Raw genomic sequence first — 14,824 nt, forward strand, 5'->3', positions numbered from 1 at the left:
GTCACGAAATTAAACATGATGTTGCTTTAAATAGAAGTACACATTTCTCACAAACTGGGCTCAGAGGAAATAGTATTGTGGCTATATTTTCAAAACACTCTATGTGGCAGTGGCCAAACACTGAGATACCAAATCCTGAGAGCAGGAGGATGGATAGTTGTGTAAGTAAACTGGAGATTCCACCAGAGATTCTCTTTCCCTAACTAAATTTCATATTATTCTTTCTGAACTAATGTTAAAGTTCTTATGAAATGGTGCAAGGTTTGGACACAACATCAGCTGCAAAGAGGGAGGCTGAAAATATCTGCTAGAGAATCTTTACACATACTGGCATATGTTTCTTCCCTCTTGCTGAATTGGAAAATTGTTGTATCAGTGCCTGAGAACAGGCAACCTTCAGTGGAGTTCTCAGCCATCCTAAAATGCAAGAGAGGCCTCAGGTGCTCAAAATCTTTAAAAAGTGCACCACAATTTATGTAGTGAATTAAGATTCTCTTGTCTCAGTTTCAGCACTATCCAACTCCATCTCCATTTTATTAAAGGAATAAACTCCTATTCTCTGTGGTAAGCAGCAGCAGAATATTGGTCTGATTTACATGGTTTTTGGCAATGTGATTAGAATGTGTTGGTTTGGTGCTTTTTACTTTCTGGTTTTTATCTATGAATCCCAATGGACTTGTAAATTAACTGGTATTCACATGTTGACGTTTGTTCTTCAAAATGTTTAAAATAACTTCTGAGACACCAATGAAAGATGCTGCAGAAAACCTGCTAGTAATGTCCTGTTAACTCTGCAAAAACTCCAGATGCATTCACAAGGAGAAAAAATGTAGTCAAAAGTAAAATGTACAGTGAGACAATGATTTTTTTTTTTTATATTACACCATCCATAGGGACTGCTAAGGGTATTAATGGGGCAAAGAAACAATGATCAGGATGCACAAGATGTGTATTTTTTGCTTAAAACCACTGCATACTAACACCTACATCTTTGCTTTATATAGCAGTGTTGTACTGGTAATAGAGAACAGTGAAAAGAGAATTTAGTACTGAGCATCAATTTTTCTCTTTTTTTAATTTGCTGAGGAAAAAAATAAGTGGACTAGAACAGTATGGAATATGTGGATCATAAGCTATATAGTATGTAGAAAAAACTAATTGCAGCTAGAACATGGATCTAGGATCACAAAATTTATCACCTCCTCCTACAGAAAAAGTAAAGGTTTTTTGCCAGTTTGGAACTAAAATAACAAAATTTGGTGCTTTGAGGTTTTTCTCTTTTATTTGGGAAGGAAAGAGACTGAGAGAGAAAATATAAGATAATGGAGGTACCTGTCTCCTCTATGCTACATGGAAGTATTGTTCCTTGGGGAAATGTCCAGGTATTGTGGCACAATGAGACCAGTCTGCTGTCAGACTGTGTCTGCTCGAGGAGCTGAAATCAGGGGATTAGAATCAATTAAAGTACATGTGCTGTACAGCCTACCTAGTCTTAAGAGAATGGCTTTGAACGTTCTAACTCTTTGTTGCTCTAATTAATATGCAGTTAATTATGAGAACATATCAGAGCCCTTCCTTACCTCTGCCTCTTTCTCTGCTATAGGTATTCCTAACATCTTATCAACTCTCTGAATACTGATAAGACCATTCAGATTTGAGGTGAAAAATATGAAAAGGTACCATAAGATACCTAGGTGCAAGAGATGTTTTCCAAATTGACTCTACATATTCAAATAAAAAATTGCTACTAAGAAAAATTATTATCATAAATAGCAAACACAGTATTTGAATCTGAGAGCAACTCTTACCATGCTTTTATTTTGTGTCCAAGCACATCTATTGTAGCTCTTTCTAGTTAAAGTTTCTAATGTGACAAACTCTCACCATTTGTCACAAATCTCACAAGTCTAAAGTCCTAAAGTCCACATCCTGAATGTATGTGATGACTCCTAAATATGATTTTACCTTTAAGACTTAGGTGAAAATTGACAGAACTTAAGGGTGCCAAAAAATTGCTGTAGGCACTCTCAGCCATCAAAGAGCCTTTCTGAGAAGCTGTAATTGATTTGAAATGAAGCAGCACTAAAGGAAAAGTGTGGAAGAGGTGTTTGGGTGCACCATGGCATTGAGCTATGGGGCAGAAGTGATGCTGTGTGCCGAGGAGCATGCTCTGCTGGAATTCACTGCACTGTGGAATGCAGCGGCGTAACAATGGAAAGTGTTTTTGTGAGGACACCTTAAACTTGTAGATGCAGAGGATGTTTTTGCACAGGGAAGTCATCATAACAGTCTGGACTGAAGGAAAGGAATTGCTTTGTTTTCCACTGAAGTGTAGGAGTTTTTGACATGTACCTGAATCTTCGGTCGTACCACTGACATGACAACAGGTTCGGGCTGTACATCAAAGTTTGAAAAATATGGACTGCGCTGAAACTTTCCTAAGGTCTGTCTTTCCTAACTAAAAAGTGGAAAAGACAGTCAGGTAGAACCCTACTAAATCTCCAAAGTCCTGAGAAAATCATTAGAATTTTGTGGTATTAGATGTCTGCTCTCAGACTCTTATGAGTGGTGAGTATTCTTTTACTGTACTTTAATGTGCAACTTTGGCACTGGAAAAAGATTTGGTAAGGAGCAAGGGTCTGATTTCTGATTTTCCATAATAGCCAGAAAATAATCTGTCTTTTACTTACTCCATGTGTTCAGCCTGTCATCTTTGTCTCCCAGTACCAGCCTGAGGAGCAGTGTGAGAGACACAAGTGTTGCACTCGGGGCTGTTTTATGTGTTTTATTCCAGTTGTCAGGCATTTCCAAGTGTTCCCTAAATTGCTTTCATTCCTGCATCTCTACAGCTATCTGCTGGGCTGAATGTGCACATAGCTTGATGATGGATATGTGTTAAGGCATCGAGCTTCTATTCAAGAAATGTTTTATCTATTTGTTTCTTTTCTAATATGCTTGCCTGTTCTCTATTGCAGTCTATTTGCCTTCTTTATTAGCAAGAATTTGCTTACCAGTAGAAGACACAGTTTTGACCAATATATTTATTTTACTGATATATTTTTATTTATTTTACGAATATATTTATTAATCAGTGTTAAGTCTTGGTATGAAGTTGCTTTCTATGGTCCCTTCAAGTTGTACTTGTTTGTTTACTTTGAGAAAAGATGGACTATGAGGTCCTTTCTGTAGAATTTTCCATCCTGACCCTCTGAGGAGTTTTTTCCTTTAAAAGACAGGTCTCTAGTAAATCCTCTGCATCAAATTCTAATTTTATTTCCTAAACATCTATAAGTATTAAGTTATTCTTTGTGAAAATGAGTGGGGGAAAATTAATAATATTCAATTAATTATACCAGAGGCAGAGAGGCTGAAGTTTGACCTTTTTGCTGTACTGTAGAAATATACACAAAAGCTACTTATCAGCCACACATCATTACATCTTGCAGCTTTATAATTACATGACTACTGCTTGTTTGGCTGAAGAACTGGCATGGCATCTTTGTTACCTCAATTTATATTAATTCAGATGCTTAATTAACAATTAGAGGTGTAAGTTTAATTCAACAAAATGCTGATGCAATTCCTTTTCAAATATGCCAATGTGATAAGTAAAATTGGCCTTCTCATCTGTGCTAATCTGATCAGTATCCACTCTTTGCATCTTAATAGGATTGAATTTTTATTTATGTCTATTTACAAGTATCCCTAGAATGTACCTGGTTTTATGTGCTAAACATATTAAAGATCTTTATGAAACTGTAATTCAGTGACTTTTATGTGGAAGGTTTGAGTATGATATTTTCCAAAGATACCATAAAATATAAGTGTGTAAACTACAGCTGTAGAAGGTTTATTTAGCTCAGAAATTTATTAGTGTGTTTATACTGTAATATTACTGTTCTGCTACATATTTGCAGTCAGAAAAGGAATTAGGAAATGTAATGCTAGCCTTAGGGAAGCAAACTTCTTTCAAAACTCCTATCTGCTAATATCACCTGCCAATGATTTAATGGTGTTTATAGTTCATGCTAACATTTCTTTGCTTTCCTTTTTATCCATTATCATCTGTGTACCTGGTAGAAGCCTGCAGCCAACTGCTGTTACTTTGTAGCTCCTACCATTACTCACCAAATAGCTATTTCCTTTTTTATTCCTTTTTTTTGTTTTTATTCCTGTAAGGTAGTAACTGTTGGCTGTTATAAAACTGCAATCTCATTAGAAAAACCTCACACAAATAAATTCTCTGCTGAGATTAGGACTTTAAAATGTTAATGTCTTTGTCTTTCTTTGTGCTAACATATATTTTATGTTGATGCTTAAAGAGAAACCTTTAAACTTTTTCATTACCCAATGAGGTGTTACAACAGCAAGGCAGCATTTCTCGACAGTCTGTGGGTTCATGGGTTTTTAGGTACTACCTCATTTAGGAAATTTTAGTGCATCTCCCTAACAAAAATACACCCATAGTTTGAGTAAAATGAAAGTGAACAAAATTCTTAGGTGCCCACAAGACTCTTAATCAGCAATATGAACTGCTGCAATGTTTATTTGGCTTTGGGTCTGTGGTCCTTTTCATACTTTGTCCTCTGCTCCTTGTATGAAAAGAGATCACTGAGCTGAACTTGCAGCTGTTACAAAACTTCAGTGTTGTATTTTACTCTCTCTTACTTTACTCTTGCTTTGGAGCAGAGCATAAAAGTGTAGCAGAGCACTTGCATGCCATATAATGGGTTATCTCTCTGGGATAACTCTCCTTTCCCACATAGTCTTTAGTCTCATGGAATAGGTAAGTTGGGATTCTCCTGAATGAAATCTCATTTCTAGGGCACAGCTCTAAAGTTATTCAATTGGCCCTGATTGGTCTCATTCTAACATAGACCTAAAGTAATTGCTCTGCTTGTAATAAAATTAACACTCACAATTGTTTCTACACAGGAAACTTTTCCAAATTTTTTTATGTTTTTCACACTCAGAAATGTGCTTTCATTGTCCCCTGAACTCTGCCTAGGCATGTCTCACATGTGTGGGTAGAAGTAGCTGAACTGCGTTTCCTTCCAATGAATATTAAGAAAGGATACTTTTCTGTTCAACCATTGGACATGTGCCAAATATTTTCAAATGTCCATTATTTCACAAATTATATTATAATCAGAATTAAGGTATTCTGAAGAGGACTTTTGATGATAGTATTATTTCTAATATTTAATGCTTAGAATTAATTGACTTAGTCATTACGTTATTGGATTTGAATACATTGATACTGGATTCTCTTAAGCAATGTGTCCTATATGCACTGGATAATTCATTTGCCTGTTTTTAAAAAATGTATAAACCATACTGAGTGCAGATTTGCATTTCTTATGCTATGTAACTAATTCTAGTTTTACTAAAGGAAAACCACCAGCCTAATTTCAGATATTCCAAAACTTTTAGAATTATATTTTTGTTGTTGAGAACTATTTATTACATAACCCAGACTGTATAGGGATACTTTACATGGGTCTAACTGACATCACATTATGATTGTCCTTCCAGAAATTTCTGAAGCTGTTCACCTTATCTGACCTTTGGTTGTAAATATATTTAGGCTGGAATTGTTTTTTTATATTGTCAGCATTAAAAATGTTCTTAATTACAGAGATATAATAGATATAATTGAGCTGTTCCAAGTTTGTGTGCCAGTAAGCCTTAACATATTTGTATTGTACTCTTCTCAGTGATTGATCTTGTGTCAGGATAAGTTCGTATCTAACAGGAATTAACAGGAAAAACTGTACCCTATTTTGAATCCCATTATATTTTTAAAAATCAAGACAAAAATTCGTGCTTTGTTATATTTGCTCTGACTACCCCTCATTGCTGCAGTTTTCAGTCACCAACAGAAGTATTTCTGCACAAAAGCCTTGAAACGACAAAATCCTGAGTTTGTAGTTAGTACTTGATTCTTTTTTCTTTTTTTTTCTTTTTTTTTTTCTTTTTTTTTTTTTTTGGTGAGGAGCAAGAAGCAGCTTTATTAAAAAAAAAAAAAAAAGTTGAGTTTTATGCTGAAACATTGAGAAACCTCTTTGTTTTTCAGTTCAGCATGTATTCCAGCTATAAGTTATCATAAGGGTTGGGAGAAGCTGCTATGGAATGGCACGAAGTCGGAATTGAAAAGGGAATTGGAAGGAGAATTAGAAGCCCTGGAGTTTTTATTCTTGGTTGGACTATAAACCTGCTATGTGACCTTGAGCAGATCAGATTAGCCTGACTTTCCAAGGCATTTGCACTCCTGAACCGGATCTATCCATTGGTCAGCTGCAATTTCCTGTAAGGTGGGAATGGTGCCTTAATAAGTTGCAGGCAGTTCATTAACACAGAGTGCTGCAGAATTCCCCAATGAAAAGAATTACAGGCAGTGTAATACAGGAAGTATTATTAGGAACTAATAATGTTATAAATTAGTAATAATATATGTAGGTTTACCCAACGATTTTGTACTTTATCCCAAAGCAAGATAAATCGTAAGACACTTGGAAGTTTTTTCAGAGTACAGTGCAGCAGTTAAGGGTGTTTGGTACAGTTCTGTAATATTAAAATGATTTTTCAGCCAGCATAACAGCTTCTCAAGTCTAGTCTAGGTTTTAAAAAATAAAAGAAACAGCAGCCCAAGGTACTATTTACTTAATTAGTCCTTTCTGCAGAACAAATTTGTTTCTGAACTACATTTCTGCTTAATAAGTATCATATCTGTTGATGTTCCTTATGTTACTAAACAGCACCAACACTACCAAATAACAGGGAAAAATGGTAGTAAGACACTGTAATTCTGATCATGTGTTATGGGGTTAGTTTTACAAGAATACTTTCAGATTCTTCATTGGTGCAGTGCACCAATGTAAAATATATTGTTTTCATTATAAAAGGCAGTCAATATCTTCTAAAAATGTAATTGCATAAAGGCATAAAAGCAACACAAAAATTATTCTAATAACATTCCAATTATATGTGATAAATCTTCTTTAAAACCTTTACATTTATGTAGCAATTATAACCTAACCACAGGATCTAAAATCTTAGAGCTTCACTGAAATCAATCAAATATCTTAGGCCAAAGCTGAAATGTTGTTGTGATAGAATTGCTCCCAAAGGCAATTTTGATCTATTTAGGAACCAATTTTACAGCACATTTTGAATTTGATTTTTTCTGTAGTATTTCCTGGGTAAGGATTTTTGCTAGCAATGATTCTAAGAAATTTTTAAAACAACTAAATAATTTGAAAACTGGTTAAAATGGTTAATAATTATGTTTAATTATTTTTTCAAACAATACTTCAGTCCACAGAATATGCAGAATTCCTTCTGCTACTTGCTGCCTGAATGTGTCTTACAGAGAACTGCTGATTTCAGATGGCAAATTAATCAGACTCTCACTCATATCAGAAGTGAACCTGAGAATATTTTGGAAGACCAATCTTTCCTCAGTGATAAGTATGATTTTCTCATACAGCTTAGAGTCTTCTTTGGGTTTCAGTATTTGTACCTGATTCTTAGGAGTACGAAACAGGAAAACTGAGTTAGGGATGAAATAATGTTAGTGTGTTTGAATTATTTAAACAAAATTAAAAAGTGAATGTGAGAATTTTTTCACCTGTCACCAGATCTAGGAAGAGCACATCCCTGTCTATGCTAGTGCAGAGTCCCAATATGAAATACTTCTTTCTTATTTACTCTACTTTTAGTTTATTTCAGAGAAATTCCTGCTTTTTCCCTCTTCCTTTCTATTTTTTCAATTTAAGCTGTTAACCTAGTTAGTCTCAAGAATACTAACTCTCAAGAAATCTAAAAATAGTTTTCTTTCAAGTTAAGTAAAATTGCCTAAAATACCTGTCTAGAATCAGTTCATGAAACTGTTTCTAAATGGGATAGTTCCAGAATTTAAATCAGATAATGAACTGTATGTCGGCACTTTGGTATTTATAAGTAATCCCTTGCTTGCAGACATTCAGACAGGTCTTCCCTTAGTTCAAAGTACTTGTAATCTAATGTATAGATGTGTAAGTGCATTTATAATGTATGACATGCTGTATTATCATGAAAGTGGTAAATTGAGAAAACCTGTAAGATTTTTATAAAAATAATTCCTCAGTCTTCCTGGAAGAATTTTAATTTAACAATGAAGATTAATAGAATGCAAACTAACACCAGGATTTCAGAATTAATTTCAGGTTAAAAGAATGATCAACTGCTCCCTTGGCCCCTGCTCCCAAATCCCAGCCTGCTGGCATCACAGGGCTGGAAAAATGCCATGGTATCATATAATGCTACTTCTGATCCATCTAATGCATTGCTGTGCCTTTCCTCAGATTGAACTATTCAGGAACCTTGTGAATTGTGAAAAATTTGGCTTGAAATTCTTAAAGCGGAGTCCCTTCTTTGAAAGCTGGCATTCCAGGAATCATCTGGGGTGCGATGCTTCACATTTTGTGCTGTGCATCCTAAGGATCTTTCCAAAACCAGCATTAGCTGCCATTATTGTAAAATGCATTTTAGTCTCTCAGCAGCACTGAACAGCATGGTTACCACTTTCCAAACTTGCCATCCAAAGGAATAGTAACTATAAATGATTTTGGTATAAACATACCTGTTCTTCCCTCCTGTGACTGCCATAGAAATTCTCACATTCTTTTCTCTTGGGAACCTCAAACAGAATTTCTGAGTGAAGTTCCTAGTGGAAAAAATGGTGATTTTTAAAATGAAACCTCCATTCAAATTCCTAAAGAACAGCATTCCACTCTGTCATTACAAAGTAAATTTGTACATGGACTTTTCCAATATTTAGTAATCGTATACTCACTCTTCCTGTTGAAACTATGCTCTCTTTGAAGAAGCAGTTGCCCTTTGTCTTGCTCAGACATAACAGGGAATGTTCTCTGCAGATTTCTTTACTAAAGGTCATAGTTTATTTTTTAAATGACAATTTTAGGGTTAATATTTGCTATATAACTGTGAGTGTAGTGCTCTTTGAGGCTGACTACAATCATTCCCTAGATATCCAAGAAGCTGGAGAAGGTTTCAATAAAATTTAAAAAAGAGATTTAATGAATCTGCTGCATTGCCTAGACTGTTATTATCAAAAATTTTAAGTCTTTAAGCCTGTAAAGTAAGACTCAAATGAAACAATTTTTAAATAGAAATACTGAATGCTCCTCAGTGCCATGACAATTGGGAATCAGCTGTGTTTTCTAAGGCTGTCTCTAAGAGATGAAGTACTGTGACCAATACGTTCAGAAAAAGAAAGAGACAGCGGACACTGGAGAAAGAGCTAAGGTTGTAACATTTCTGAGACTACCTTAAAATATGAGCCATAATTCAAAATTATTCCAAAAATGTTTATTGTTTATTAAATGACTGCTGCTTCAATGTAGGAAAAAAACCCCTTTTTTCTGCATGCTACATTAAAAACAAAACAAGAATGTAGATATAGCCCACAAATCTTTAAATCATGTAATTGCTCAGAAATGGAGTGAAACTCAAGAGTCCTCTCAATGGGAATTTGTCCTGTAGGATTTTCAGAGTTAAAAACAGGCAATCCAAGCACAGTGGTTCAAGTGCAGGTGTTGCATTGATCTGAATTTTTTATGACCATTGTTGTGATGGCAGATCCATAAGCAATCTGTTTCAAATATTATGTACAAAAGTTACCCAGGAGATTTCAAATGTTAGTAACACAGTTACATAGATGTTTTCTTTCACTTACATCTGCACATGCACATACCTGCAAGCCTGAAGTTTTTGCAAATTTTGAACATATTTAACATTCGCCACTTCTTAAAATGACCATATGCAATGTGGATTAAGTAAAAGAAGCTGTTCAGCCTCAAGCAGACTTTTCCTCCCTGCAGAAATCTCTCAGTGACCAGAAAGCATCTGGATATGTCTTATATAGAGCTTTGGAGGAACTGCAGAATATTATCTGAAGATCTGATTTTGCCCAGACTGTTCCAACACGCATATGACTGTGCAGCGCAACACTTGGATAGTTACAGAGAATCCATCCACCCTGCATCATTTATTTTTCCCACACTGATCCCACTTAGCCACTTTACTTTTGTTTGACAGAGTTAGTTTTCTGCTCTAATAGGCTTAGATTTCAAAACTTTGCCTCTATCTATGTTTTGGTTTTTGTGTCTAAGTAAACAGAATTATTTTTGTATGATTCATAGCTCACTAAAACCCAGATGGTGGCACCATCATGCAGGTCTGTTATTTATATGAGAATAGATTATTCTAGCAGGGAATTTGAGGAAAGGTGCTGACATTCAAATATTCCTTGGAATTATTCTCATACGGGGTACGGTATTTATAACAAGAGAAGTATGTGCTACATATGGAAGATAATTAGGAAAATCAAAATGGTCAGGATTTAAAATCAAGTAAACAATTCTAATCTGCTCAGAGGAAATAAAAGTTGTTGAAAGGTTAGTAACCATCAGTGGTCACTCATGGTAAGGAGAAAAAAGCCCCAACACATGGGACTTTTCTGTCCTTCTGATATAAACTCAGGGGAAACAAATAATTTCCTTATTAACTTCTTATTGGGATCACAGATTAGCTTTGTGAATTGAATTGTGAGTTGAATTTTTGATGATGAGTTTATAAGCACTGATTTGTCTTATTTTCTTTTGCAGATGCTTCAGAAGCTTGCTGTGTGCTTACCACGGGTTCTGCCAACCATCTCAAGAGGGGACTCACCTATTCTTTCATTAATTGAGCAAAACATTATCTTGAAATAATTATTCCTCTCCACATGGCCTTCCTACTTGTGTCAGCTTATCTTCTGCTGACTCATGCTCGGGGTGCTCCTGTTGAGAATGGGGCACTGATGGAAACACTGAAGTCACAAGTGGGATTATTCAGCAATAAAAGTGAGCACTATTCAGCACAGGTGAGACCTCCTGGCACAAGCAGACAAATACCTCAGACAATCATCATAGGAGTTCGTAAAGGAGGGACCAGAGCTTTGCTGGAAATGTTGGATATTCATCCTAACATTGTGGTGGCAGCTACAGAAGTCCACTTCTTTGACTGGGATGAAAATTATGTGAAAGGAATAGACTGGTATAGAAATCTGATGCCATTTTCTTATGGAAATCAAATTACAATTGAGAAAACACCAGGTTATTTTACATCACCACAGGCTCCAGGAAGAATTCATGACATGAATAGCTCCATTAAACTGCTGCTCATTCTAAGAGATCCCACTGAGAGAGTTATATCTGACTATACCCAAGTGTATTACAACAGAGTAGAAAGTCACAAGCCTGTTCAGCTCTTTGAAGATATTGTTATTAAGAATGGAGTGCTTAATACCAAATACAAAGCTATTCAGAGAAGTCTATATGATGTCCATATGGAAAAGTGGCTTAAGCATTTCAGTTTGGATCAGATTCACATAGTGGATGGAAATACTTTGATCAAGGACCCTCTTCCTGAATTACAAAAAGTTGAAAGATTTCTAAATCTTCCATCCCGAATTATGTCTTCTAATTTTTATTTTAACCAAACCAAGGGATTCTACTGCATCAGAAGTGATGGGAGGGAGAGATGTTTACATGAATCCAAAGGACGTCCCCATCCTCTTGTTAACAGCACTGTTTTAGAGCAACTGTATTCTTATTTCAGAGAGCACAATGCAAAATTTTACAGGATGGTTAATCATTCCTTTGACTGGCATTAATACATTTGGGGTCAATATTTCTTAAAAAGGCCCTGAGACACACTTTCAGACATACCTTTCTAAACTGTAAAGACTCATATTATGAGAATAAACACACTGGTTATATGCTTCATTGGAACAACACATCTGTTACTCGTTGAAAGGGTACTCTTTATGTTGGGAAAAATAAGTTTTATGTATTTGTATGATTACTGGGAGTCATATTCTGATCTTCTTTGTCTTACATGCAAATACATTAACTTCAGCAAACTTAGCAAAGGTGTATCTCTACAAGATTTCTGCTGTTTTGGAAAAATGTATCTAACTAAAAAATGTAAATATTGGAAATAGTATTATTCTAACTGTCCTGTATTTTTTGTTGTTAGTATTTTTTATATCCCACACAATAGTGGTGTTGATTTATAGAATTTTTCATAATATAAGTTTAAATTGTATGTTAAAATAGGGGCATACATAGTAGCTCCAATAAATAAATCATAATCTTTAATATGCTGAAGTACTTAATTAATAATAGAAGGAATCTATTTCACCTGTAATTTTGAATAGGTGAGCTAGAAGCTACCTGTCTGTATAACATGGGTATTAAACCACACTCTTATTACCTTGTGTTTTCCAAAAATCTCCAAAGTAAAAATATAAACTGTTTGAAGAAGGTTAAAGTGAGGGTTCTGAATGCTAAGAAATTAAAATATCCCAGGAACACTAATATTCTATACACTAAAATAAAAATCAATGCCAAAAAAATACTAACGATTAACGAGTGACTGTACAAATATTTGATTGCATAAATTTTATCACTTTGCTCTTGAATGGAAAGGCTCTTAGAACTACCATATGAATTATGTTTGTACTCTCTGACTAATTATTCTATTGTTCTCCTGACTTTGCTTTATATACCTCTATTGGCACAATGGTTCTTGTTAAAAAAAAAAAATTATTTGCTTGCCCCCTGAAGCATGGTGTAGGTTTTTTTTGCCATTTCTGATGCAGACCGTGGGATAGTCTCAACATTAAAAAAACCTCTTGTGTTGCATATCTCAGACAGTATTCAGACATACTCAGGTTATATGTAAGAACCACAACCATTTCTAGCCCTGCATCAGGATTTTATTTTCAATATTTTTTAACAGTATTGTGCTGATTTTTCTGCTTTTTCATGTAAACAATTTGTTACATATCAATACCAAAGAAGAAAATCAACTCTGAGCATCAAACCCAATGAAGATCCTGCATCTCTGTCCTTCTACCTAAGTCACTGCTCAGCCTAAAGGAGTTCCTACCATGGGATTCTTTAATTTTCCAGGCTAAGAGGTATGTATTGCAGGGCTGATTTTTAGGCTTTTAATACTTTATGAGTGGGCTACTTAGGCAGGTAGCAGTATTCTTCTGAAGCTGGATAGAATCAGACTCTATGTAGAAATATCTTTCACCAAATATTCTCTCAACAAATGTAAAATGTTAAAAAGAATATAATGAATCTTATTCTTTAGCTGTTCTACTGCTTGTATATGTATGTGTGAGAGAAAATATGCTGTATGTATGAGAGCAAATTATTTTCATTAACATGTAATAATCTCTGAAATTACCTTTCTGAAGTATATTTACTACATCCCTGATTTCTACAGATGGTGCAAATTGTCTTTTATTTCTTCCACTTTTCTGAGATTGTGGTTTCTTAATCATTAATATTCATCAGATGGAGGCACTAAGAAATACAATGTCAAATAAGAATTTGTGGAAATACAAAAATTTTTGTTTCAAATTAGTCAAGGAACAGAATGTTTATGCTGGTCTTCTACCATCTCTACAAGGACATTGCATAGGCAAACTGTAATGAATACAGTTGTGCAGTCTAACAGTGTGCTCTTTGTCTTTTGTCAAGTAAAAAGCTAGACCAGAAAATTTCTGAACTCTGAATTTACAGTGTGATTCCATATCAGAATTGTTCTTTCTTTTCTTTCACAGCACTTTAGTCTGATAACAGAACACCCAAATCCAGATTCCCAATATTGTCTAGCATGGCTGGTTCTTTCTGACCAATGCAATGTCAGTAATAAACAAACCTCCTTCCAATTTCAGAAATACATTATCAAAGGGAGCAACATAAATGTAGCTTATATTGGGCAAAAATTATTACTTTCTGTTTCTTATACATTCTCAAAATTTATTTTGAGTTTTTTTATTTTTTTCTTACAGAAGCAAATTTGAAAACAATGTATACTTTAATAAAAGTTTCAGGTAGATGCTAGTAATTGAAAAACTCATACGTCTATATGCCACATTAAATTTCATAGTCTCCCAAGAAAAAGGAAGGGAGAAAATTCTAATGTCTTTCTATATTTATGCTTGCAGGCATCAAGTCTTTCTTTTCTGAAGTTTACAGCTAATCTTTAAATGAGTTGAATGCAGGAGCACCAGTTAGCAGAAGCTGCATGCATCTTTGAAAATGCAAGTCCCTTTCTGGAATTTACATTTCAAGGAGAGCTGAGCTGTATGGATTAGTGATGCATATATCTGTTTGATTTGTTATCACTCCTCATTCCTGTTCAGCATTTTGGGGAAGAACAGAGTTGATGGAATGAATTTAATATTATTTTAGAGTTTACCAGTATAATGAGAAGTATATAAAGTATTAATAAATATGTGAATATAATCTGGATGAGGGGTTGGTTTGGTTTGGTGTGGTTTTATGTAAACCAAGATTCTCACCAGAAATTTTGTTTTAGTAAATGGTCAAAAAACATGCACCTCACCCTCTGCAAAACAGAGGTTAGACTGCATTTTTAAATTGCAAACTTTCAATCAGTTTCTTATTTGTGGTCTGAAAAATACAAAATTTCATGTTGTCCTGACCTTTTCCATTCTTACAGTCTTTAAGAAAACCCTCCTTCCCCTCATGCTTAGGAAGGTAATCAGATCAATTTAATATACAATCCACTGAGCCATACTTGAGTAATAGTAAAATAAAAAGTACTGGTTTTGAAACTTGGAATTCAAAAGTAGTCCATTTTTTGGGAAGACCATAAGGCTTACAATCAGTATGCAGATGTTATTAACAAGACAGTTCACAATTTAAGAAATTACATATATCTCATGAATTTACAC

General features: G+C 34.7%; 1 protein-coding gene across 5 annotated transcripts in view; it reads left to right on the plus strand.

The window, feature by feature from the left end:
• Window positions 1-14,376, plus strand: part of LOC136559344 (heparan sulfate glucosamine 3-O-sulfotransferase 1-like) — a 70,239-nt gene extending 55,863 nt beyond the window's left edge. For 4 of the 5 annotated variants that reach the window (XM_066554493.1, XM_066554492.1, XM_066554495.1 and 1 more), the window contains one exon: window positions 10,671-13,575. In XM_066554493.1, the coding sequence (XP_066410590.1) occupies window positions 10,790-11,719 (930 nt within the window). In that variant the 5' untranslated portion in view covers window positions 10,671-10,789 and the 3' untranslated portion in view covers window positions 11,720-13,575. Of the gene's footprint in view, window positions 1-10,670; window positions 13,576-14,071 lie in introns of those variants that run through there. The other variant, XR_010784001.1, reaches the window with a different exon arrangement.
• The last annotated feature ends 448 nt before the right edge of the window (window positions 14,377-14,824 follow it).

This window comes from Molothrus aeneus, chromosome 8 (assembly GCF_037042795.1).
Source record: "Molothrus aeneus isolate 106 chromosome 8, BPBGC_Maene_1.0, whole genome shotgun sequence".
Classification (NCBI taxonomy): domain Eukaryota; kingdom Metazoa; phylum Chordata; class Aves; order Passeriformes; family Icteridae; genus Molothrus; species Molothrus aeneus.